This window comes from Leuciscus leuciscus, assembly GCF_965113295.1.
Source record: "Leuciscus leuciscus genome assembly, chromosome: 17".
NCBI classification, from domain to species: Eukaryota; Metazoa; Chordata; class Actinopteri; order Cypriniformes; family Leuciscidae; genus Leuciscus; species Leuciscus leuciscus.
Window position 1 is genome coordinate 22,561,525 of NC_138741.1, and position 26,654 is coordinate 22,588,178.

The following is a 26,654-nucleotide window of genomic DNA, read 5'->3' on the forward strand; positions in this document are numbered from 1 at the left end:
TAAACAATTAAGCTAAACAATTCAAATTAATTTAAATTATTGGGGTAAACTGTATATGGACACCAGCCCGGGGAGTATGAATAAATGCTTGATTTATTCTCTGTGCTTCAGACTGACATTTCCTCAACCTACTTCACATTGGCTCTCTGCATTATAACATAGCTGAGGGGAGATGCTTATCACAACTTATCTTCAAAGAGCGAGAGTGGGTGGAATAATTGCATCGGGGGTTGTTTTATAATAAATACTTTCTCATCTGTTGGGGCCACAGCATCTTCGGGAAAACGTTTTACGTCATTTTAAATGGGCTCCTTATTTGTCTGCCCCCAGACCCTGCATAGCAATGGAAATGTACAATTTATGTTATGCATTTCTGCTATTTCTGCATTTTTGTTAATATTGTTTGTCTTTTATGTTGAAAGGTTGCAAGTCTTTTCCCCCCATGCTTCTAGATCAATTACGCAGCTTAATCTATGTACTCCACTTTGTTTTTTGTCTTTTTTTGTCAGGTTTTTTTTTTTTTTTTTTGGTCACACTAAAGCACAACGTTTTGGAGCACATTGGCTAATTACAAGGCCATGAGTCCAATTTGTAATACGTGTAGGTCTTTATGGTGCATGTTAGTTTATCTTCTTTGTTTTTTGTTTTTTAACCCTCTATTGCACACATTATAAAAGCAATGAATGTACAAATGTGAAATATCTGATTCAGATTTCTTAATTGGACATCTATTAAAATCTTTTAAATCTCTATTAAAAACTAATTTATAAATTATTACAGATATAGGTAATACTATGCGCCAATGGAAAATAATTAATTTAAAAGAATATTTGCAATATGTGTTAGTCATAAGGACAGCATTTAGCCATGTTTGGTCATTCATATGCTTCAGCCTGCTTCATATGCAACATTTTTTCTTCAGGCAACATTGTGCAAAATAGGGTTTAATAAAATAACATTGTATTTAAATAAAGATTTGCCATTAACACTTTCATTTCATAGTCACTTAGGCATTCTACTAACTAAAAGTAACTTTGCAACTACATCTCAACTACTAGTCCTTAGAGTATTAGTAGACTGCTTAATATCTGCTAAAACTTTATTTTAATGTTCCCCAACAGAAAATCTACTCACTATAAGTAACTTTGCAAGTACGTCAGCTTATTCTACTAACAGTCTACTACTACTGTAACGAGTTAGTTGATAAGTAGTTGCAAATTAATGAGTTTGTTGACCTAGTTGCAAAGGTACTTACAGTTATAGGAATGTCTAAAGTGGACTATCGAAATAAAGTGTAACCATCTTTGCTTTTGAAACCAGTTCTTACTACGATACAGTAATATATATGTATCTCTCTCTCTCTCTCTCTCTCTCTCTCTCTCTCTCTCTCTCTCTGTCACGTTCCCCTTCTTACTCCTTCCTTTCCTCAGATCTCCCAGAACCTGGGCAAGATATACAGTGAGATGATATTCGTCAACGGATTCGTGCACTGCGATCCTCACCCCGGCAACGTGCTGGTGCGAAAGTGTCCTGAAAGCAATAAGACGGAAATTGTGTTACTCGATCACGGCCTGTATCAGGTAAGACATCGGCCGAGGCCGCCACAGACTCGACAGAGAAGCAAATTCATCACATATTACACCTCATTATTCACCCGCTGGCTCCCAGGTCAGCTGCGCACTCAGGCCTGTATATGCTGCAGCAGACTAAAAGCATTTCATTTAAGTGGCCCTGAAGCTCCAGTGTGTTTTAGGAACTGCACATTTCCACCTCCCACTTATTACAAGCTCATGCAAACACACCAATACACACTATCCTGCAGCTCTCTGAACATGATAAACATGAAAAAGGCATTGTAGCAATGACATTTGGTTGGTTTGTCCAAAACACTAATTCATGGCATGTTGTGTTTGTTGAAAGCCATGGGTTGAATGTGTCTATGTTAATTAATTGGAGTGGCAAAATGGTGCGGTCCTAGTGGTATTCCAGTGTATTGTTTGTCTCTGTGAGGGATGTGCTGGCCTTTAATTTAACCCGATGCAGTTAATGAGGCCCACAAGATTTAATGTTAGTAACTATAAAGTAATCTTTTTCTGTAATAATAACAACATAATGAGAAACAAGTTTCCATTTTCTCAACTGTCTAAGACTCTTTAGATGGACCTCTTTCCCTGCCATTGATGGAATTTTCCGGCTTTCCGTGTTTTCACTGTTATATGTTAGGGGGCGCTATTACACATCTTCTTGAAAGAGAAGCAGAAACAAGCGATAGCATATGTAATCATATGCTTATTTAAAATAACGTGATCATCAACATTCAACAGCATATAAATCAAAACTGCCTAAAGTTACTGAATGAAATGTCGACCCAGGACGAGCAGGAATGTGAAGCACTAGGGGTGTTGATTTGACTCAATCTACTCCATCTATGTTTTGATCATCGTTCTGAATCACATCTGGATGTAGTCTTTGAAAAAAAACTTAATTTTCTCAGCTTTTTGCTTAAAATGCTGCTTTTTTTTATGAAACTTACCCACATTTAAGTGTTGATTAAAAAGAAAGAATGCATGAAGCTGGAATAAACGTTTTGGTTATTTTTTTTGTTTTCATTTGTTTGTTTAAAAGCAGAGGGTCTATTCTTTCTTTTGATATATTGCATTTTCAGATATTCATACAATAAAATATTCTGGGGGCCATGAAATTCTTGTAAAAATGATCAAAAATGCTGGCGGGGAAAGAGTTAATTGGTGTTTGTGATTTTATTTATTTTTTATTTTTTATCATTTTTATTTATTTTTCCCGTTTTTACATTTCAAGTGTGCACTACCATTCAAAAGTTTCAGGTCCGAAAAATAATAGGAAGAAATTTAAACTTTTATTCGGAAAGATTCATTAAATTACAACATTTTCAAAAGGTTTGTATTTTAAATAAATGCTGTTCTTTTGATCTTTCTGTCATCATAAAATGTATCACGTTTTCACAAATACATTAAGCAGCACAACTGTTTACAACAGCATTAGTAAATAATAATAAATGTTTCTTAAGCAGTAAATCAGCATATTAGAATGATTTCTGAAGGATCATGTGACACTGATGACTGGAATAATGATGCTGAAAATTCAGCTTTGAATAAATTACATTTGAAAAGCGGTTTAAAGTTTTTTAGTGGTAATACAATTTCACAATATTACTGTTTTTACTGTATTTTTTTTTATCAAATAAATCCAGCCTTGATGAGCAAGAAAGACTTCTTGAAGAGTGTAAACATGACGCGGTTGCTCTGTTTGTTTGAACATCTCAACCAACCAGATTTTTAAGCAATTTTAGCTCAACCAATACAGTGAATTTGAGGCAGGGACATCTTTTTGGGTTAAAGAAACCAGTTTGAGAACATTCGTTAATTTTATGATTCCGTTTGGTGGCTCTAGTAGTGTAGAAATAACACACTTTTACTTTTTAAGCTTCTATTGCGTTTGTTTAAAAAAACCAAACACTAACAGAACAAGGTGTGTCTCTGTCCAAGGTGCTGAACCAGGACTTCAGGCTGGACTACTGCAGGCTGTGGCAGAGTTTGATAAAGGGAGACTTGAAAGGCATAGAGCGTTACAGTAAGCGTCTGGGCACAGGAGATCTCTACCCTCTGTTCGCTTGTGTCCTCACCGCCCGCTCATGGACATCAGTTAATGCTGGCATCAGCCAGACGCCTGTCACTCAATCTGAGGTAATAATCTCTAAGCATTACTTATACCGTTTATTTTGAATAATACAAGGGTGTTTTGATCAAAGTTTGGACACACTTACTCATCCTTTATTGATACTATTTTCCACATGCAATAACACACAAAAAAATCTTTAATTTTAACTTCATCAAAGTTTTGCTGCGGCTCTTTTTAACCTGCTGGACACTGTTTGTCCTTTACTGTCCCATCCAATTCATCCATGCATACACCGTAAGTGGCAGTCTGCCATTGTTAACTTAAAGAGCTATTTCTACCTGATTTAACTCATAAGAATAGTTGTTTTTTTGGTATAAATTGATGTTGGTTAAGTGATGTTAAATAATGTTTTTTGACTTTAATTTAACCTGTTAATTTACGTAGATGTTACCATTTTTTCCCTGACCCATTTATACAAAGGCATAATTTATATTTGCGTACAAAACAGATTTTAAGCACTTCAGCATAATCGTTTAAACTTCATATGGTTTTTAAGATAATGAGGAACATAGATGCAGTATCTAAACTTTTTACTGGTAGTGTATTTTTGCTTGTAATCTTTTTTTCAGGGACAAATGCAAACAGTTTCTACATTTGCTTGATGTAGTGGTAAGTTAGCAATAACCTCTCCTTCTGCAGGCAAAAAAAAAAAAAAAAAGACTAGGTAAATTGAGGTTGTGAAAACTGAGGTGCTGGTTAATGCCTTACAGTTGTTAGTGACCACAATAACACCTGTTGACCACATTACAGAACAATGCTCACCTGTCCTCTCATCAAAACTGAATAACTAGCTGTCCAGGTGGCTGGCCTGGTGGCCAGAGGAGTGCTGTTGGGTCAGTGTGGCCGTGGTAGATAGTTTCTGAAAGCCAGGCCTGGCCGGGATTGGCCTCTGTGGGGGACGTTTGGCCATCTGGAGGGTGTCAGGGACATTTATTTATACTTTTATTACATAACCTTTTACAGGACTTAAGAGTTTGGGCTGTACACGCATATTATAACAGAGCATCTGATTTTTATGAGTCTTCGCTAACACTATTTGTTAACAGGTTCCTGAAGAATTAAAGCTATCGTATTATTATGGGCCTAATATTTAAAGACTAATATTAACAACTTACATTTTACAAAGCTTTAAGCATTATATAACACTTTTTAATATAAAAAGTTATTTTTAATATATTTAATAGTTTGTTTTGTTTATACTTATACGTATAAGTACTTTTTTCTATATATAACTGTATATGAAGAGTTCAGATGCAAAAGCCTCTAAGTGCCATCTGAAAATTTCTGCTAGAATGATATATTTAAATTCAGTAATTTCACTTTAATGGCAATGAAAATAACCTATTAATTGTCATTTAAGTGAAATTATTGAACTTAAATATACTAGTTTGATAAAAATGATCATTCTAGAAGACAATTTCAGATGGCACTTAGAGGCTTTTGCATCTGAACTCTTCATATATTCATTACTTTAATGAGCTCATTGTTTCTGCCTTAAATTGTTTAAATTACTACATTATTAGCTAACTGTTCTTTGTATATGTACATTGCATATGTACAACAGATCACTCTAAATTGTAATGTAGACATGCATTTTCTGTAAAGCTGCTTTGAAACAATATGTATTGTGAAAAGCGCTATATAAATAAATGTGAATTTTTATATATATATATACTCAGTATAAATAGCTTACAGATTAGCACTGAGCCATTCAATTAACATTTTTAATGTATGTACATTTTAAATCGTTATATATTTGAAAAAACAAACATTATATATATATATAGCTTAAAGGTAACACTTTGCAATAAGGTTTCGTTTATTAACATTAGTTAACGCGTCAACTAACATGAACTAACAATGAGCAATACATTTGTTACTGTATTTGTTCATCTTTGTTAAAGTTGGTTAATAAAAATCAAGCTGTTCATTGTTTTCTCATGTTAGTTCACAGTGCATTAACTAATGTTAACAAATATACTGTAACTTTTGATTTTAATAATGTATTAGTAAATGTTGAAATTAACCTTAACAAAGATTAATAAATGCTGTAGAAGTGCAGTTCATTATTCATTCATGTTAAATAATGTAGTTAACTAATGAAACCTTATTGTAAAGTGTTACCAGCTTAAATTGTGTATTATTATACAAATACTGAATACTTTTTCCTGTTCTGACTTAATATGCGTAGTCAACTTTAAGTAAGCCATTGAAATTAATTTCGATGAATATTTCTCAAACAGGAAATGATAACAGCGTTTGACACCGTCAGATATACTTGACTATTAGCTGATTTGCTGCTTGCTTGTTTTCTGATCCTCATCATTTTCAGGAGCGTTCCACTTAGTCATGTCAGCATGTGGCATTTGAGTGCCCTTTCCTGCAGGTGGCTTTTCTTTGTGGATTAATTACCCCGAAGCCTTTGCGAGGATAATTATGGCCCGGTCCATGGCCACTCATGTTGGGTATGCTTTTTTAGCGGGGTGTAGTACCTCTTCCCTTCTCTCTACACCTCTGAAAGTGTCTGATTCTCCAAGCCGTGCAAAAGTCTCAGCAGCCATTCCTCCCACCGACATCATCAAATTACCAGAATGTTTTGAAGTAGTCTGGTCTGCCATAATTACAGGCAGTTATAAAGGCGGATTTCACATGTACAGCTGTGGCATTTGCAGAAAGGGAGGCTGTCTCATCTGCATAAGAAAGGAGAGATAAGAACATATTGTATTGCCAGCAGAGAATAATGGGCGTTAAAAACTACAACAACAGAGCTTCATGCTTTATGGTCCAGAAGCGAAGATAAAGAATTCTTGAGTTTATATATATAAAGTATAATTTATGCAAGGGTTTTGTTGAGGATTCAGGTAGTGAAATCACACTGCAGCAGAACCACAACAATTTTTCAAGTACACATTATTGATTATGCCAGGTCAAATTAACATAACTACATTTACGCTACCATTCAGAAGTTTGGGGTCAGCACGATTTTATGATTTTCACGAATTAATACTTTTATTCAGCAAGGATGCATTAAATTGAACTAAAGTGACAGATTTTTTATTTTTATTTTTTTTGTCATGATGTAAAAGCCTTTCCCATTTCAGTAACACTTTACAATAAGATGTTATTTATTTGATGTTTATTAACATTAGTTAATGCATTAACTAACATCAACAATGAGCAATAGTATTACTGCATTTATTAACCTTTGTTAATGTTATTGAATAAAAATGTTTATTAGTTCACAGTGCATTACACAAATGTTAATGCAAATGCATACAACTTTTAATAATATTTTAGTAAATGTTGAGATTAACATTGATTCACTGTACAAAAAAGAAAAAAAAAGTTTTTACTAATAAAACTGGCTGTGGTTGCCAGAATAATTCAAAAAATAAATAAAAATACAGTAAAAATGTAAACATTTACAGAACAATTGCAATAAATGCAACAATATAAAACTCTAATAAAAAAAAAAATATATCCAATAGCCCATTTCTGCTGAATTAGCAAGGCCATGCTGCTAAAATGTGTTTTGTACTTTTAAATATATATTGACATTCACCATAATCACTGTTTCCACAAAAAAATATTTAGCAGCACAACTGTTTTCAACATTTATAATAGTAAGAATTTTTTCTTGATCAGCATTTTAGAATGATTTCTGAAGGATCTTGAAGACACTGAAGACTGGAGAAATGGCAGTGGAGTAATGAAAATACAGCTTTGCCATCACAGGTGTAAATTACATGTATTAATATATATATATATATATATATATATATATATATATATATATATATATATATATATATATATATATATATATATATATATATATATATACACATCACAATATTTCATTTATTTTTGATGATAAATGCAGCCTTGGTGAGCATAAGAGACTTCTTTCAAATATATATAAAAAATCTAACCTCAATAGACCCCTAAGCTTTGAACGGTAGTGTGTATTTATTTGTTTGGCAGACCAAAGCGATTTTTATCAGCTTTCCATAAGAATCAAACCACAACCATATTAGTGTCATGCTGAGTTGAGCTACCGGAATGCTGATTTAGTAGTTTAAGGATTTGCAACCTTTTTGACATCAAGTGCTATTTTTCCTTTTCCTTTTTAACTCCCCTTTTTAATTGTTAATTAATTCAGCAGTGCTAACGGCTGGACTCTATTTCCCAGCATGCACCACGGCATGAATAAATCATGCAAATTACCCCATCATTGTTGAGTGTTTTTGCTCTGCTGTTGTTCCATTTGAATTACGCGTCATGTGGTGACAACTTAGCATGCCCTTCTTCTCTTAATGATATGTTTTGGAGTGTTGCCATTGTTGTTTTGTGTGTGGAAGGTTAGGGACTGTAAAGACATGCTCAAGAACATATTTGCTTTTGTGGTTTATTGAGCCTTGGATAGCGGTCCGCATGGCTCATCTCACAGGTCAGAGTGAGCAGATGCAAACACACACCTCACACCTGCCTCATCTAACCCTGCACTCCGTTACCATCCACTGACTGCATCTCGACTGCTTCCACACGGTTATTTACAAATATATGAGTTGGATGTATTTTGTAAATTGTGCACTTTCTTAAAAACAATGTTAACGCTTCACAATAAGGTTCCATTAGTTCACGTTAGTTTAATGCATTAACTAACATTAAAGGGTTAGTTCACCCAAAAATGAAAATTCTGTCATTAATTACTCGCCCTCATGTCGTTCCAAACCTGTATTTTTTTTATTTTTTTTATCCTCGGAGCATGATGATATTTTTAATGAAATATGAGAGCTTTCTGTCCCTCCATTGACAGTCTACGCAACTACCACTTTCAAGAAAGGTAGTGAATAGATCATTAAATGAATCCAAAGAGTCACAGATTAATCCATGTGACTCCAGTTGTTTAACCTCAATTCTCTGAAGTGACACGAGTGCTTTGTTTGCGCAAAGAAACTTAATTTACCACTTGATTAATATTAATCTCTAACGCACGTTCACGCAAAAACGTCTGCTCTCGCGTCAACACAACACCGATGCGTCGTGGCGCTCTCATCGAAGATTCATTTGTTTTCGTGAGAAGAGTTCCAAGGCAACTCTAATAGAATTGAATGCACTCCACAAATGTCTAGAGAGGCCGAGCATGCAAGATGCAAAAATAAATGTTGTTGTAATATTAGACTCAAGTGTTTTGTACATTTCAAACTATTTAATTTCTTGCTCTAGATATGGCCACAGTTATCAATTTTCTCAAGAGGCTAGATGTCAGTGTTTTCAGAAGTTTTATTTGATATTTGTTGATTTTGGGGTGGTTTTTTGACAACATGAGTAGGACAGAACATTTTATTTTCTTAGGAGGATATTATATAAGTGTGTTTGCACTTTGTTTTTTTTTGTTTTTTTTAATGGAACACATATAGTGAAACATTTTAAGGTGTGTTCACACTGACAGCGATTTGCAGAAACCAGAAGTTATTTTAAAAATGATTTGCCTAATTAATGCAGCTCGTAGGAACCACTTCTATAAAACTTTTATGTTGCTTTTACATCTTTATTGAAGTTTGAAAGCTTTAGTAGGAATTAATTGACAGATTTGTCATTTTTGCTCACTTATTCCGTTTGTAGAGGTGTAGAGTTAACTTAATTAACATTGGGGGCCCTATTTTAACGATCTAAGCGCATGGTCTAAAGCGCAGGGTGCAAGTTCACTTAGGGCGTGTCCAATCCACTTTTGCTAGTTTAACGACGGGAAAAATGGTCGGCGCGCCAGGCGCATGGTCTAAAAGGGTTGTCCCTATTCTCTTAATGAGTAATGGCTGTGTTTTGGGATTTACGTGCGTTAAAACAATCAGAGTCTCATCTCCCATTCCCTTTAAATGCCAATTGCGCTCGCGCCATGGCACATTCGCTATTTACATGACAGAATTTGATAGTGGAAAGATCGAATGCGTCTCCAGAGCGCAAACGGAACTGCTCGTGCGCGAGGTAAAAGTGCGCAAGCATCTACGGGACAAGCTGGATTCCACCATATCTTTATGTACACAATGATAATATTTTACATTGTAATCCTTTTATTTAAAATATTTGGCATGTTTGTGTGTTGCTGTGTGTCCCTGTGTGTTTAATAAGCAGAGTGTACGCGCGTTGTGGATCCTCCTATCGCACATTACTAACGCGCTTTAAAAGATAAAAATAAATGCACCATTGACTTTAAACCAGGTTTCAGTTGGTCAATGGTGCAGTCTATTTCTGTTGCCTCAAAATAGCAACGTGCCAACAATGTGCCAGAACACACCTTGTTTTCAGACCAGCACGTCCATGGGCGCAAATGCATTTGCTATTTAAACAATGTGGCGCAGGACGTGAAAATGATAACTGCGTCGGACTGAAACTAGCAAAAAAACACTTGCATCGCGCTTGGCGCTGCATTGCGCCGGATGTAAAATAGTGCCCTGGATGTCACTGAGAGATCCTCACAGATATGTTTGTGTGAGAGCTGGTGTTTAGGTAACAGTCCTTTGCGCTCTCTCATTGTGTGATTGAGATCACAGGTGCCCTCCTGACCGTCTGAAGGACTCTCTGTATCTAATAAACACTCTGTGTCCAGAGCAGTGTGTTTCCTATTCACAGCCAGCTGGCTTTGTACCGGGCTATCAATATTAATGCAGTCGTCTCTACAGAAACCAGCGGAAGCATCAGAGAAGCTCCTCTCTGGCAATCTAACACTGAATAGAGATGCACTTGCATTAAATCAGTCAACTGAATAATATGAATGCACTATGAATTTAGTTTTCTATGAATCCAGCTTGTTGTTGATCAGTTAATTAAATTAATTGCTTTGATATCTCAAATCAGCATATTAGAATGATTTCTGAAGGTTCATGTAAAGACTGGAGTAATGGTTGATGAAAATTCAGCTTTGCATCACAGGAATAAATTATATTTTAAATTATATTAAAATAGAAAACCATTATTTTACTTTGTAATAATATTTTACAATATTAAGAAAATTCTGTATTTTTGGTCAAATAAATGTAGGCTTGATGAGCATAAGAGACAAGATATGTGTGATAATATATGCGTATGTGTTGCCCTTTTTCAGTTCAGTTTAACATATTAGATTTGATGTGCCTCATCATGTTTTACTGAAGTATATTCATTTTAATAATTATATTATCTTCCATAGTTATAATATAACTATAATATCGTATTTATATAAATAATATAACAAAATACACAGTACAGTTTAAAAGTTTTAGATCAGTAAGAGTTTTTTAATGTTTTTGACTCACCAAGGTTGTATTTATTTGAGCAAAAATACAGCAAAAAACAGTAATATTATGACATATTTTAAAATTTTAAAAGAACTGTTTTCTATTTGAATATATTTTAAAATGCAATTTTTTCCTGTGTTGGCAGAGCTGAATTTTCATCATTATTACTCCAGTCTTCAGTGTCACATGATCTTAATAAATTATTATACTTAATAATTAATTTATATTTCAGTAAATAACTTTTTGGCTTCTTTTCATTGTTTAGGACAGCTCATCCATTAAAAAAATTACTACTTAGTTTTGTAAATAAATGCATATGTACGCACAATATATATTTGTATGCACTAATTTTAAGCATTTAAGCATACGTTTTAAGATGGAAAGTTTTTAAGATCATGACAAACCTAAATTTAGTCAAGTGTGTCCAGACTGTTGTCTATATAACCAACAAAATCAGATCAATACCAAAAAACACCACTTCTTTTTTTCAGCTCTGTTGTTTCCCTCTTGACAGCAACATTCATTCCGACAGTCCACATGAAAAGAAAATACACACACACACACACACACACACACACACACACACACACACACACACACACACACACACACACACACACACACACACACAAACACAGAAAGACAAAACTCAACCAGAGCTACAGGTTTCTGTATTTGAAGTGCAGTAAAGGCAAAACCACTCAAACATTTTGATAAACACACACCATTAGTGTTGCAAGTGAAGTGGAGTGCTGGTCAATATGGGCCTGCCCCCTCATTAGAGAGCACGCACTCCTCGTCTGCCAGACCTCCACGGATAAAAGCCTTGTCTCTCTCTTTCTCTCCATCAGCTTCTCATAGGTCTGCCTCGGCAATTACCTGCTACCCAGCATCACCACAGCCCTATTAGCCCTCTGTACAACTAGAGACGTGTTCTATTCCAGCATGCTGTACCTACAATATGCTGTGCTATCCATTCATTGTCTTTATTTTTTTTTAAAGAAGTCTCTTATGCTGACCAAGGCTGCATTTAGTTGATCAAAAATACAGGAAAAATTATGATTACAAATTAAAATAACGGCTTTATTTGAATATATTTAAAAATGTAATTTATTCCTATGATATTAAAGCTGAATTTCAGCATCATTACTCCAGTCTTCATGTCACATGATCCTTCAGAAATCATTCTAATATGATTTGGTGCTCAAGAAACTTTTGTTATCATTGTAAACAGTTGAAAGTTATACTGCTTCATTTTTTTTTTTCCAGTATCATTTGATAAATAAAAAGTTGGTGGACATGATCAAAGTATTTTTGCTTAAAGTCGTCCTGTAGTCAATAATTGTATCCCTTAAAACTCATCTTTGATCACCAAAATGACATATTTAAAAGTTTTTTTCCTTAAAAAAAATGACTTCATGTCTAAAAATAGCTTGACTGTAACTTCCTTGCCTCGTTTAGTATACGCGGTTCTATGAATATGCAAATTACCCCCGCCTCCATTCACTCACACCATCTCAGAGATCCACTCGATCACACATTGACGTGATTGGTTACAAGGTAGTTTGTGACGTCAGAAACACTAGCGATTTTGAACCATGTCTTTGGTTCACTGCAGTTTTAAATAGAGAAAATACTCAGCAATGGTGTTGACTTATGAATATGTATATGATTTGTCTTAAAGCATATTAAAAACACCACATAGACATATAAACAACATTAAAAGCTTGATTTTCAAGTACATTTTTTAAGTATCTTTATCAGAGTATTTTTATTTTATAGAATACTTTTACTTCACTACATTCTAAAGCATAATATTGTACTTTTCACTCCTCTACATTTTATAAAAACATCACTGATCTCTCTCTCTTTCTCTTGTGCAAGCTACTAAAACATTATATATTAAGAGCTACTAAAATTTAAACTGACATATGAAAAACTTTACAGATGTAGATGTTTACAAATAAATATTTGTTTATAAAATGGTTACAATTATAAATATAGCTGCAAGCAGCAATTATCGGGGCCAAGCACAAAGACGACGATATGACATGCCAACATGGCTGGAAGTGTCAGTGTCAGACCAACTGCAACAATGAGAAATTAAAGACATTTAAAGATGATTTTAGGCAAAATGGCTGAAAAATCATATATACAGTAACTAAAAGTATCATTTAATGGATTATCAAGACACATACCGAGTTTTGTAACGGTACACCAATGCATTCGTAAAGTGTTGCATTTAATATCATGATATTATATTGTAATTAATGCCATTGTCCCTGTTTTGTTCTATTATAGTGCCACCATGTGGCGCAGTTCCACCGCTTTTTTTATGTGTTCTCAGAGTCAAATTTGGTGAAAATAGCATAAAAAATTACCCATGGGTGATTTTGATTGGATTTTTTTGCCACTTAATAGCAAAATTTTGACATTTGGGCGTTAGCATTTGCTAACGACCTATGTTTCCAAACTTTCTACGGTGGTTTCGTCTCGATCGGTCTAACGGTTTCGAAGATATTGGCAAATGTTTTTTAAGCGTTAGTTTACAACATTGTGCTAACCATAAGGAAAAACCTGGAATGTTTGGTATCGTTAGACTCGCCAAGGATTCAGGAATGTAAGGAGATGACTCCCGTGAAAATAAGTCAACCAAATCCAAAGTTATAAGCATTTAAAAAAATGTTTTGGTCCAAATCTTCTCAGACTCTTTCAGAGCATTGTGTTTTGTAAAGATACATAATGCGTTCATAAAATACAGCATTTTAGTACAAAATTCAAAATGTCCGACATGGGAAAATTAGATACCACTCGACTCTGCCCTGAATCTAATGAGACCACTTTTATGATTTTTGGACAAACCGTTCAGAAGTTATCTCCGGACCAGTAGGTGGCGCTGTGCTGAAACGCAGCATGTGGCCTCAAGTCATGCTTGTGATGACATGTACCAAGTTTGGTCTGAATACGATAAAGCGTTTGTGGAGATACAGCCTTGCGTCTGTTTTTGCAAGCGCTACGTAAAATTAGTTTGCGCGGTATTCAAGAACGGTTTGACGAATCAATTTGAATTCCATAACTTTTTGTCGACATGGTCTGAAGATGATCTGGTGAATGCAACTGATTATAACTAATATAGAATAACAATACTTTACTTTTAATATTTTTTCTCCGTTTCAAAACATCCAGACTGGAATTAATTTAGCTAGACATTCCTAGAGCTTTGAAACAAATGGGGTTTTTTGGGGTGCGGACTGATGGGGCTCCGAGGTTACCCCGTGAGTCAGTCCTAGAGCTCCTCCTGTCCAATGTTAGGGAAAAATTGGGTCCATCGGAGAAGTCCAATGGAATTCTTAGGCGCGCCGAATAAACACCACAAACACAGTGTAAGAGTAAAACTATATGCAAAATAAGATACACTGGTGTTTTGCCAGATGAGAAGTTTATTCTATGTATCATCCTTTTACTACTTTAATAAATTTGTTATATTATAAATTAATTATAACTGTATGATTTATCTCTTTTAATTCCTTTTATAACTGTTTTCATTTCCCTTGCTTTTATTTTGTGCTTATTTTCGATGCAAAGCACTTTGGATTGCCAGTGTGATATTTTAATTCCTTTCTATGTAAAGCATTTAGAATTTTCCTTGCTTTTATTTTGTGATTATTTTTATTTATTTCTATGTAAAGCACCTTCAATTGCCAAAGTGTATGAAATGTGCTATATAAATAAACTTGCCTTGCCTTGCCTTGCCTAGGCTGTGTTTTTGACACCACGTGTTAGAACTATACATAAATTTACCTAAAAATACTGGGATCAGGTTCATTTATGACACCGACGTGCATTTTTAATATCATACTTTTCATTTTTTTTACTTGTTGCAGTCTAATTACATGCCTGATTAGACAGAGCATAATCATCTTCGGGGCCGCAGCCAAATGAACTGGAGTTTCTCTCAGGGATGGCAGAACGACTTGGCTACAAAATATGCTCTAAATCCTAATCTTGCAATCCACTGAACGGAACTGTATTCCATTTTGTTTGTTTTGCCGTGAAACAGGAACAAACATCAAGAACATTAGTGCCGAAATTGAAATGAATGCAATTTACATTCATTGTGCTGGAGAAATGCTCGCTTTGTGGATGAATTGAGAGCTGCAATCACTGCTGGAGAAAGACAACGACAAGGGGGGGGGTGAAGAGAAAGCAGCGATAGAGAGAACATGGGAGCTAGAGACATAGCCTGTCAATAGATCATAGATATGGACAGAAAAGTGCCAAATAACAATAACATCAGGGAAGAGTGACAGCTCAGAAAAACACCAGGGAGTGAAGGAGTTAAAGGGTGAGTTCAACCAAAAATGAAAATTCTGCCATTAATTACTCACCCTCATGTCGTTCCAAACCCGTAAGACCTTCGTTCATCTTCGGAACAAAAATTAAGATATTTTTTTTAGAATAGATGAACTGCGAGAGGTTTCTGAACCAGCCATAGGCAGCAACGTCATTGCAACTTTCAAGGCCCATAAAGGTAGACTTTTTTTGTAGAAAGGTTTTGTGATAAGTGAAGCATTTGTCTGTATGTAAACATGAAGTTTATCGCATGAATGCGGTCGGATGGTTTTACCTAGTAAGGTGAAACAAAGAAAATCTCTGTTGAACTGATCTCCTCCGGCAGATGAAGAGAGGTCTTCTCTGCAAACAATTAGGCCTATGTCTCCAGAGGTTTCTCCTCAGTCCTATAATCAAAGTTTTTTTTTCCGTTTTTTCTTTTTTTGTTAGCTTTTGGTCTGTTATCTGAAATTGGGTTTATGCTAAAATGGAAAAGTAACTACTGAGCTTTGAACCAAAGAATGCTAAGTGAAAACAAAGACCCAGAGGGCATCTAGGGCAGTGAATTTGAGTGCACTACCTGTTTACCATGTCTGCCTGGCATTACTCTGCTTGCCTGTCTGCATCAGTCTAATGGTAGTTTATTATTACAAATTTAAATTTGAAATTACATTTACATAATTATATATTTTTTAATATTCAAGAAAGAAATTGTATTCTATGTATCACTTTTTTTGTAGCCATTTTGCAGAATGAGGGATGAGTTCTGTGTGATGGAAAATGTGTCTGACAAAGCTGACACTCTCAGATGTTGGCGGAGAACATGGAATTGAACATAATAGCTTTGACCTTTAAACTTCTCAGAAATGATATGAGTGCTTAAATGAGAGTTCTTAAAGCACTGCATTGTTCATACAGTACGTGTCTTTTGTGACACTCTTCGTCTTAAAATGGATTGTTTTGTCTAACTGACTTTTCAGTTCTTGAAACCAGATAAAAGTGCCATTTTCTTAGAATGTGAAACAATGTGTATGTTTTGTTTTTTACTAAAAATTACTGTGTGTGTATGCATGTACATAGATGTATAGAAAAAATATATGCATTGTAATTTTTTGTAAATTATAAAAAATAAAAATGTACTACATTTTAGTTATGTGTATGTATACTAAATGGCTCTGCCTTTTAGTATAGCATTTTTTGTATTTTTATCGGCCTTTTTCTTTTTTAAATTGCTACTCAGTTAAACTCCCATTGGCAAGAGCATCCCCTTATTACCCCCTGCTAAATCTGCTCGGTTAGCGTAGAGCCCTGAAAGGCCTATATGTGAATAATGAATTGGGAGGCAGGAAGAATATCCTCCCTCCTGTGTAATTGCTTTTGTGTTTGTCCCAGGGGAGAGCTTTTTTGGGTTGTTCATAGCGCTGTCCTCGCTGATCAGCCCCATGTCTCATAATGTCTGCCCCGGAGCTGCATATAGTTGGGGGAGAGACTGTTCGGCCTATTTGCCATACAAACCGCTCGCATGTCCACACCCCCCTGTGGTCAGCTGTTTTTCCCTGTCCATCAGAGAAGAGCAGAGATATAGTATGTAAACATTAGGGGCAGTTTTGAAAGTCTGTATCCCTACATAGTTTCACCTAACTGGCCATAAGAGAAAGAGCGAGGGGAAAAAACAGAAAACTTGAGTGTGCTTGTTTTAGTCTGGGCCTCTATTTCTGAAGTTTCCTTCAGTACCCAATCCTGAGCCTCAGGCTTTGTGACAGGGGCACACACTCAGCTAAAAGAAAGAACTTAAGCTGTCCTCTGAGTTGCTCTGGCCTTTTTATTTGGCGGACAGCTGTGGAAAGTTGGGTTGTCCTAGTATGGCTTACTGTCATAAGGCTGAGCTCTAAATAGTTCTCCGTCCAGTGAGCTTGTTAAGCAGTTAAATCAATTCTGATGTGTAAAGAATTTAATAGTTACTGTCCTAACCTCCCATCATGCACACAGTCCCATAAATCTCGACTACTACTAACCCAGCTGACGTTATTAACAGCCGCAGCTCTCGTAAACATGCATTTAAAGCACCGTACTCCAGTACTTTCTCAGTAAGTACTGTGACATTTGTGAGTAAAGTGAGTAAAGACTTGACATTTTAATTCCCTTAACAGTAGTTCCAGTTTCTCTTTGCATCTGTGTAGTCGGGCAGTCACAGTAAAATCAAATCATAACCTAGACATTTTTCATAGTGCTTCTCTTAGTATTAACACTTGAAAGGTTCCAGGTTTATTGTCTTATTGTGGAACCAATTCACTCCAAATTAGAGTATTTACACCTCGACTCTCTTCAAACTTTCAAGTCATTTCCGGCCTTTTTTATTTTTTTTTGATCCGGTAAAGCAGTGGTTCCCAAACTTTTTAGGCATTTAACATCATCCTTCTGAGTACAATAGAAGTCTTCCACTTAGACTACAGTCACTCCTTTTCCATTAGGGGACAATATTTGCCCCCTTAAATAGATTTTCAGGTGCATTTTTTTACCTTTATAAATTCAAAGTTTTTCTAACCTATTACATATATGTCTCATGTTTTATTTCAAATTCTTAAATTCCCATTAATAATTATTAATGTGATAATAAATTACTAAACTAAACAAATAATTTCAATCAAATGAAATGATCAGTAAAGGCTATCTTTGCACTTCCATGGTACAAGCTGCATGTATTTAGCTGCATTGTTTAATGCTGTTCAGAGCTGGCATGAATCCAATTGCAATGGCATAAAAAATGTTATGAGATAATGTTTTGAATGAAAAAGTTCAACAGAGAAATAGGAAATGATGGCAAACATCAAACTAAAACTAGTTTGATCGGCAATATTTGGCGGCAAGTCACTGTCTTAATGAGTGAGCCATCGAGTCATTCATTCATCTAGTAATCAAACAAATGTCTGCATTTATGAATGAGTCATTGAATCATTGACTCTCCCGATTCATTCAAACCCGCAGATTTGTTCACTAAAGAAACGCCACAGTGTGTTGCTGGTAGACTCACAACAGTTCTGCTGTGGCTTTCGTTGGAACTATAATTTCGTTGCAAAATAGAACAAAATTGACAATACTGTGTTTAAAATGTACGTCACTTAATATTATCTTTTTGTTTGTTGAACTGTTGTATAAAATCAGTGTCACATTTCCAATTGTGTGGATAGTCAGAAAAAAAAGCATTCTTGCTCGTATAATATTATCAACAATTAAAACAATGGGTGTTTCTGTTATTATTATTATTATTAATTAATAAACAAGCCAGAATGTGAACACGAATACACATGATAATTCAGTATCCCAACCTTCCCTCGCTCTCCCACCCTGCTGTGTGACACTGAAGACTGTAGTATTGGCTGATAAAAATCCAGCTTTGCATCACAGGAATACATTTTATTTTAAAGTATATTAAAACAGAAGACCATTATTTTAAATTTTAATAATATTTCACAATATTACTGTTTTTTCTGTATATTTGATTAAATAAATGCAGCCTTGATGAGCATAAAATACTTTTTTCAAAGACATTAAAGAATAGTAATGTTTCCGAACTTTTGACTGGTACTGTAGGTCTTTACTCAGATCAGAAGGTTGTTTCCCCAACGGACCTCCGTTCGCTTGATCAGATTGACCCATTTCCTCAGTGCCTTGATACAGAAAGCTGCAGAGCTGAGAGCACTAAGCGGTTAATCCTTTTATGTAGTGATTTTGACTCCTCACGGGGATGAAATGGAATGTGTATTTGAAGCGCTCGTGAATATGCAGAAGGACTGTCGCATTGTTATTTTAGCGTCCTCTTCCTTATTTACTCCTAGGGCAAGCTGAGAATTTTTCTTCATTAAGTATTTGACTGAGGAACGGACTATTAATCTACGTGCTCCCGCATGCTGACTGATTTGATGGGTAGTGACTCCGTTGGCCGGTTAGTTATGTGCAGTCCTGGGCCGTCTCTGGCTGCTCACCACGATCCCCAGAGGGAGGGCCGCTAGGACCATATTCTCCGCTAGGACCATATTCCTCCGCCATGACCATATTCTCAACCTCTGCTGTTCTGAGCAGGCAGAGATAGAGAGAGCCATGGATAATCATGACTGTCTCTGTCTCCAGCTGTCTGAGCTGGTAGCACGACACAGTCAGTCCGTCTCTGATTTTGTCCAAATCACGTCCACAAAGAGCGATTGACCCTTTTATGCAGTGCGCCACATCCACCCAAGAGTCATCAGGGGACAATGGCGCATGAATGGAGCAGCGGGGTGACTTACCTCATGATTACCCCTCGTCTTTAAAGTGGAGATATGCCTTGTAGTTGAACTTTGAAGTGCAGACTAACTTCAAAAGCAGAGAGATGGGGCCCTGCTGCTAAAAGCAGAATGCATCATCAGGCACGTAAAAATAGCATATAACGGAGAATGATAATGCGCTACATGACACAGTTACTCTTCAAGCAAATGAAACTAATAAAGTCCAAAAATTGAAAGGCCTGAAGAATTCCCTCTACAATATTTTTTTTTTGACTCATTTTTGAAATGCAAATATTATTGCGACCCCTCACACATAACAGGAAAAAAAATCTAGAAATATCTGGTTATTTAAAAAATGTGTTTTCCAGGCCATCATGGAACTTTTTGCTCTGCTCTAAAAAAAAAATGTCGTCATTCATTGATTCGATTAGTTCAAACGGCTGATTCATTCAGGAATGAAGTAAATGGCTCTCTTTATGAATGGACGATTGAATCATTCACCCGGTTCACTCGATTGACTTGCCAAAAACGTGGATTCAGTCAGAAACGAAGCACCGCTGTGTGTTGTTTGGAGATGCACAACCGTTCTGCTCTGGCTTTACAGGTAATATTTTCATTGGCAAAATTGAGCAAAAGCAGACTTTTAGAGCAAAAGTGTCTAAAATATAACACAATATTAAAAGGCCCCCTGAAATCAAAATAGCTTTTAGTATGAATATGTTAACCTTAAGGTTATGAATAAGCTGGTGTGTTTCAAAACAATGACAAAATGTGCATTTAGGAGATATAATCATTCAAAACGTAGTCTCTCATTTCCGCTAAAATGGATCACAGATTTTTATGACATCACCGCGGACTTCAGCTTCTCATCACATCTTCTGTCCAGTCAAATGCTCTCTAGAATCTAAAGCGTCCCGCTCCCTATGCTATAAATAACACCTGGCCAAAGCGACTGTTGACACGTCACGAAGCAATATGGGTGGAGATGTGTGTTCGGTTGCTCAAACACTCGAGTTTTATTCCATTTTCCAACTGTATGTTGGTTAAGAATGAAATGGCTAGAATTTATTCACAGCTCTACTATTGAATCCAACGTATCATCAGCGCTCTGATTTGCTTCCATGGTGCTGTCAAGTACGAATTGCAGTCTGTGAGGTAAACTAAACGCTATTAGCTATTTGAAAAGGGGGAGGAGCCATTCAATATGTCCCGCCTTAGCTTCCTGTTTCATTGGAAATTACATCATGGCATCATACAAAGCTGCGCGTTCCAAGGCAGTGGGCCCTTTAACTTCTTATTTATTGAACTGATGTATAAAATCAATATCACATTTAGGCCCAATCCCAATTCTATTTTATACCCCTTCGCCTACCCCTAACCCTTCGCCTACCCCTAACCCTTGCCCCTTGAAACAGAGTGTCAAGGCGTAGGGGTGAAAATATTCCCCTAAGAAATGGGACACCACTACTACACCGTTACATGTCATTATACATCGTCGCTAGCGCCTACGTCACAGGAGATGCGCCAATGTTTATCACAAACTTCCAAGATGCCGTCGTCAGCTGTAGTCTTGCGTGAGTTACAGCTATTTTTTGTATTTTTCTTCTGAAGTTTGCAGAAAAAAACGGAGATGACGATATCTTCAACGCCTAAAAGCTGCGTTCACACCAAACGCGAATAGAGCGTCTGGTGCGAGTGATTTCAATGTTAAGACGCGTTTACGCACGTCTGGAGGTCTTGCGGCGCGAAACGTTTAGTGCGGCGCGGTGGACGCGAATTCGCCTCATTCACGCGTCCACTTCGCTTCAAACTTTTGCTTTTTACACGCGTCATATTGTTAACGAACTTTAACGATTTTTTTGCAACCGTTTCTTTGAAGAACATGACCGTAAATATGAACACAAGATTGAATGTGACAAAGAAAATGATTATTGGCAGTCATGTTGCCTCTGTAGCCGGTGTATGCAGGTACATTTCTCATACCCCTTCGTTTGAAGTGTGGTCCCGAAAAATCTTCGTTTCAAGGGCTATCTGGCCCTTCCCCTTACCCCTACCCCTCCAACCAAAAGAGAATTGAGACAGCCCTACCCCTTCACGTGCACACGCAAAACGGAGGGGTAGGGCCAAGGGGTGAATTGGGATTGGCCCTTACACTCACACTATTCGGGACAAAAACAGCAATCGTGTGATATTGCGCTCGTTACTCGGGTGATACTGCTTAACTATAATCATGAAATAAATATGAGACAATACATTTTTGCCCTGATATCTTGAATTTTAGGGGCATTCAGTGAGTTGTTGCCCTGCTTCATGTTCATCATCAATAAACTGTATGAAATGTAAGATGAGCTATGTAGGTTTGGGGCGGGGCATTAACGTGTTAAAGCAACAGCCATAATTTATTTCTTTATTTGTAGGGATTGTTTTAAAAAAAATATATAATATACCATGAATATAATCTGCACTGTTCATAGACATTTCTGGGTTCTGTGCTTTACATATGTCCAACAATTAGGGATGATTATCTCTTAGTAGGCGTTTAATCCGGACACAGTCCACACATAGGGGCCTGTTCCTTTAAATGCAAATGAGCTGCTGCTCCCGGCACAGGGGGCGGAGCTTCAACAGCTTGCACTCACACAGACATGTACTGAAAATTTCAAAAACTTTTAGCCTTTTATGTTCAAACCGTAGTCAGACAATGATGGAGAGACTCAAGAAGAGGTGACAACATGTAGAATGCAACAGGACATTTCTGAATGGTTAGCTGATGGATTTATGTAGCTTATGTGTAGTTATCTTCTAGTCATTGATTAGCATATACTGTCTTGATAATCTATAAATGTTCCGGGGGAAGGGTTTATGTAAATTGTAGGGTTGGTGATGTCACTAACCCTGGAGGTATGTTGTGTAGTCCCTACCAGCCGTTAGTTGTAGTCCTTAAAAAGTGATTTCTTTAAAAGCAAATATCTTCCTTTGCTTTGAACTTTGAGCGTTGTAACTTTGCAGATGGTGTTTATGCTCAAACAGCAACATTACACACTAACTAAAGTTAAAAAAGTGAAATCATAATCAACCACCCCTTTAAAGAGAATGCGTGCACATGGAGGAGCGCATGTGTTTTTTTACTGTTGCCTCAAGTGGTGGAATATATGCAGAGATTGTGGGGGCATATGGGTTGGATGTTGGAGCAGTAGCTTTAGGTCATAGACCAAGTGTTCAGTGTCCTATTTTAATCCGAACCCCTCACTTTTGCTCGCTGCTGCTGCCGGCGCCTGTAAATCCCACCCAAGCGATAGCAAACTTAAATCCACTTAATTTAGCACCTAATCCCCCCTCCTCCTCCTCCTCTGAAATTTTAGAGATTGAGATTTAAGGATTAGCAGATAAATGGACAGGAAAATGGAGCTTGCACATGTTTTTCAAGTTCAAGTCATAGCACAGCAATCAGTTATTAAAATACTATTGCTGCTGGAGTGCACTGAATGACCAGGCTTTTTTTATCCTGCCAAGAAACTGAAGTGATTTCTGGGAACTCTCTTTTGGGAAATTGTCTTTGCATTGACTTTCTCTTTTATGACATGGAATATGTTTGGGATTTTCACACCCTCTGACCTGTTTTGCTGCTTACTTTACATGATTGCCTATAGGTGATGGAAATCCTTTCAGATGTTTTGACCAATGGCTGTGTATCTAGACTGTCACTCATTTTAATTTGCTTGAAAAAGGATTTAACCTTCACGTCAGGCATCCATCTGAACTTAATCCAAAGATTCAACCATGTGACTTAATATAAACAGCTCTGTCAGGTTTTTTTTTCTAAAAGAGGCTAAATTCTACAGAAACTTGTTTCCAACATGGAATAATAAATTAAAAGTAAAAAGTAATTGCAACTTTTTATCTTACAATTCTGACTTTTTTTCCTCGCAATTGCGAGTTTGTATCTCACAATTAAGACTTTTGTTTTGAAATTCTGAGTTTAAATTCTACAAGTCTGAGAAAAGTCAGAATTGCAAGTTATAACCTTGAAATCGTGACATTTTTTTTTCAGATTTGTGAAATATAAACATGGATTTTCAAGGGGAAAAAAAGTTAACATTGAAAGTTTTAAACTTGCAATTGCAAGGAAAACAAGTCAGAATTGTGAGATATAAAGTTGCAATTGTGAGGGGGGTGAAATGTCAGAATTGTAAGATAAAAATCGCTGTTGTTTATTACTGTAGCACAAGTTGCTCAATAATGCAAACACACCTGGGAACTGAGGGGAAAAAAATACCGGAACAAAATACTAGAACAGATTTTCATTTCATTAATGGTTCTCACACATGCATTCAATACAGATGAAACACCATCAAATACAGTGTCTAGCCCCCTTATAATTAGTCAGATTTTTGAACAAATTACTCAATGTTAATTAGCAATTAGCATTTGCTTATTAATAATGAGTCAATTATTTCTGCAGGACTAAAATCAGCGCTTACAATTTACAGTTATGTTGCACTTAAGACCTATCAGATTTGAAGCATTGTAATGGTTGTTCATATGACAGTGAGTAGTTACAGAGTTTTTTGTAAGAATAAATGTATAAAATACATCATGAGAATATGTTTTAGTATCTTTAATATACTTATCCAATTATTGGATTTCTTTTACATTGTCTCTAAGAGGGAAACAAAGCGTGAATACAAATTTTGCAAGAAATTTTAAATATGTATTTATTATTGAAATGACCTCAATTGACAAAGGAATTTTCATTCTTGTTTCCATCCTTAATAGTCTCAGAATCTGTATATAAATGTGGGCGGTCATGTGTTCACTTTACTCATGGTTTGGAATGACTTGGGTATTGTATTCTTTTTTTTTTTCATTCTATTCTTCTGGGCCTGTTTTCTCATCTTGCTGGTACATATATTGTATGGTCACTGCCTCCTTTATTCCAGAGACACGTGTTTGGCATTGATACTGCTCTACACCTGTCCTGGCTGTTGCAGCAGCTTGTTGTGGGCCCTAGGCTGCTGGGGGTCTTCATGGGTCTCTGCAGGCCCCAGACATGTCTCTTGGCTCCTGGCCCTCTCAGAATAGATTAGCCCCGGGGTAAAATAGAGCCAGACACAACCAGGTTGATGCCAACCATGGAAACCATGCCCATGTGATACCATCAGGGGCCTTAATACAATATAGTTTTATTATATCTTGGCATTATGATCTAATTGTAATCATTGAAAGATTTCATTAACAGTTTGGCACTCTGATAGTTGGTCTCTTCTTATAAATCTTTTAAGTATGTGTACACCATGTAAAGTTGGGTTATTTCAGGACAGGACACGGGGTGTCTGAAATGTTCAGCAGAACGTACCTGCTGTCACATCCACTTTGCCTGTTCTTCACACCACAGCCCTGCAAAGCCGAGAGCAGAAAATACTTCAGTGCCATGGCAGGCCATATGTGGTGTAACCCTATCATTTTGGGTCATAGAGACTTTAAACATGTTTCAAAAGAACATTATCCGGAACAACCCAAGGTTTTGTGCCTCACTCAAGAGCTCATCTTGTGGGTTTTCAACCTGCAACCATTTAGTGACTAGTACAGATATTTGACCACTGGACTGCTGATTCATACAATATAGTACACTGAAAAAAAAAAAGGTTTAAAACAAATTTCTATCAGAAATTGCTAGTAAATTTCACAAATAATTGCAAAGATATTGCAAGTAAAGGCTGATTCACACTGCACTGACAGACTCTGACTAACGCTGACAGTTTTACAGTCGAATGCCGATTCAACGTGCCGACTAACACCAACAGACACCGAAAAGGGTGACACACTAATCCGACAAAACCTGACGAATGTGTGTGTTGTCACTAGTTGGCGTCTGTCGGTGCAGAGTGATTTGGCCTTAAAGGGTTAGTTCACCCAAAAATGAAAATTATGTTATTCATTACTCACCTTCATGTCGTTCATCTTTGGAACACAAAATAAGAGATTTTTGTTGAAATCCGAGAGCTTTCTGACCTCCCATAGATTTCTGCGTTATTACCACTTTCAAGGCCCAGAAAGGTAGTAAAGACATCGTTAAAAAGTCTGTGGTTCAACCTTAATGTTATAAGGCGACTAGAATACTTTTTGTGAGCAAAAAACTAACAAAAATAACGACTTTATTCAACAATATCTTCTCTTCCGTGTCAGTCTCTGACGCTGTTCACGTGAGCACCACGACTCATGCGTGTGATGCTGACGCAGGAGCCGGCCAATACTGAGCCGTCGTTCTGACAAATAACCCGGAAGCACTGCACTATTTTTACAACATTAACAGCGTCAGAGACTGACATGAAAGAGAATGAGGTCGTAATTTTTATTTGTTTTTTGCTCACAAAAAGTATTCTCGCATTTAGCATAGTGGGTAAATCTTATCAAAATGCACAGTTGTACAGCTCTTTGCGCTCTCCAACAACATTAACTTTGTAGTACTACAGGCTTATGCTTTTGCAGGGACTTATTGACGTTTAATTCTAATGGACTAATTGATTTTAATTAAAACTTTAATCGAGGTTTGCGATTGTTAATTATGATTTTAATCACTTGGTCTGCTGGTCAGTGGAATTATTAGCTGTTGATGCAAATTGCCACTCTTGTCAAACCTCAGCTGATGAACTAGAGTCCACAGATTTTCATAACTAACAGTGTTTTTGTCTTTATTGTTAGTGTCCATGTTTAGTTGTTTGTTATTGTTCATTTTCTCTCATTTATCGCATGTCGCATGTGCCTTAGTAGATATTGTTTTTTTTTGTTTTTTTTTATGTATAAGAAGTCTCTATTACTCACCAATGCTGAAATTATTTGATTCAGATTGAAACAGAAATATTGTGAAATATTATTATAATTTTAAATAACCGGTTTCTATTTGAATATCTTTTAAAATGTAATTTATGCCTCTGATGGGAAAGTTTAATTTTCACTTTTCAGCATAATTACTCCAGTCTTCAGTGTCACATGATCCTTCAGAAATGATTCTAATATGATTTGCTGCTCAAGAAACAATTATTATTATCATCAGTGCTGAAAACAT

The 26,654-nt window shown here is 36.3% G+C and overlaps 1 protein-coding gene across 3 annotated transcripts in view; it reads left to right on the forward strand.

Annotated features, from left to right (window-relative positions):
• adck1 (aarF domain containing kinase 1) overlaps nucleotides 1-26,654 on the forward strand; it is a 117,594-nt gene that overhangs the window by 85,661 nt on the left and 5,279 nt on the right. For all 3 annotated transcript variants that reach the window (XM_082144126.1, XM_082144127.1, XM_082144128.1), the window contains 2 exons: nucleotides 1,431-1,580; nucleotides 3,525-3,722. In XM_082144126.1, the coding sequence (XP_082000252.1) occupies nucleotides 1,431-1,580; nucleotides 3,525-3,722 (348 nt within the window). The remainder of the gene's footprint in view (nucleotides 1-1,430; nucleotides 1,581-3,524; nucleotides 3,723-26,654) is intronic.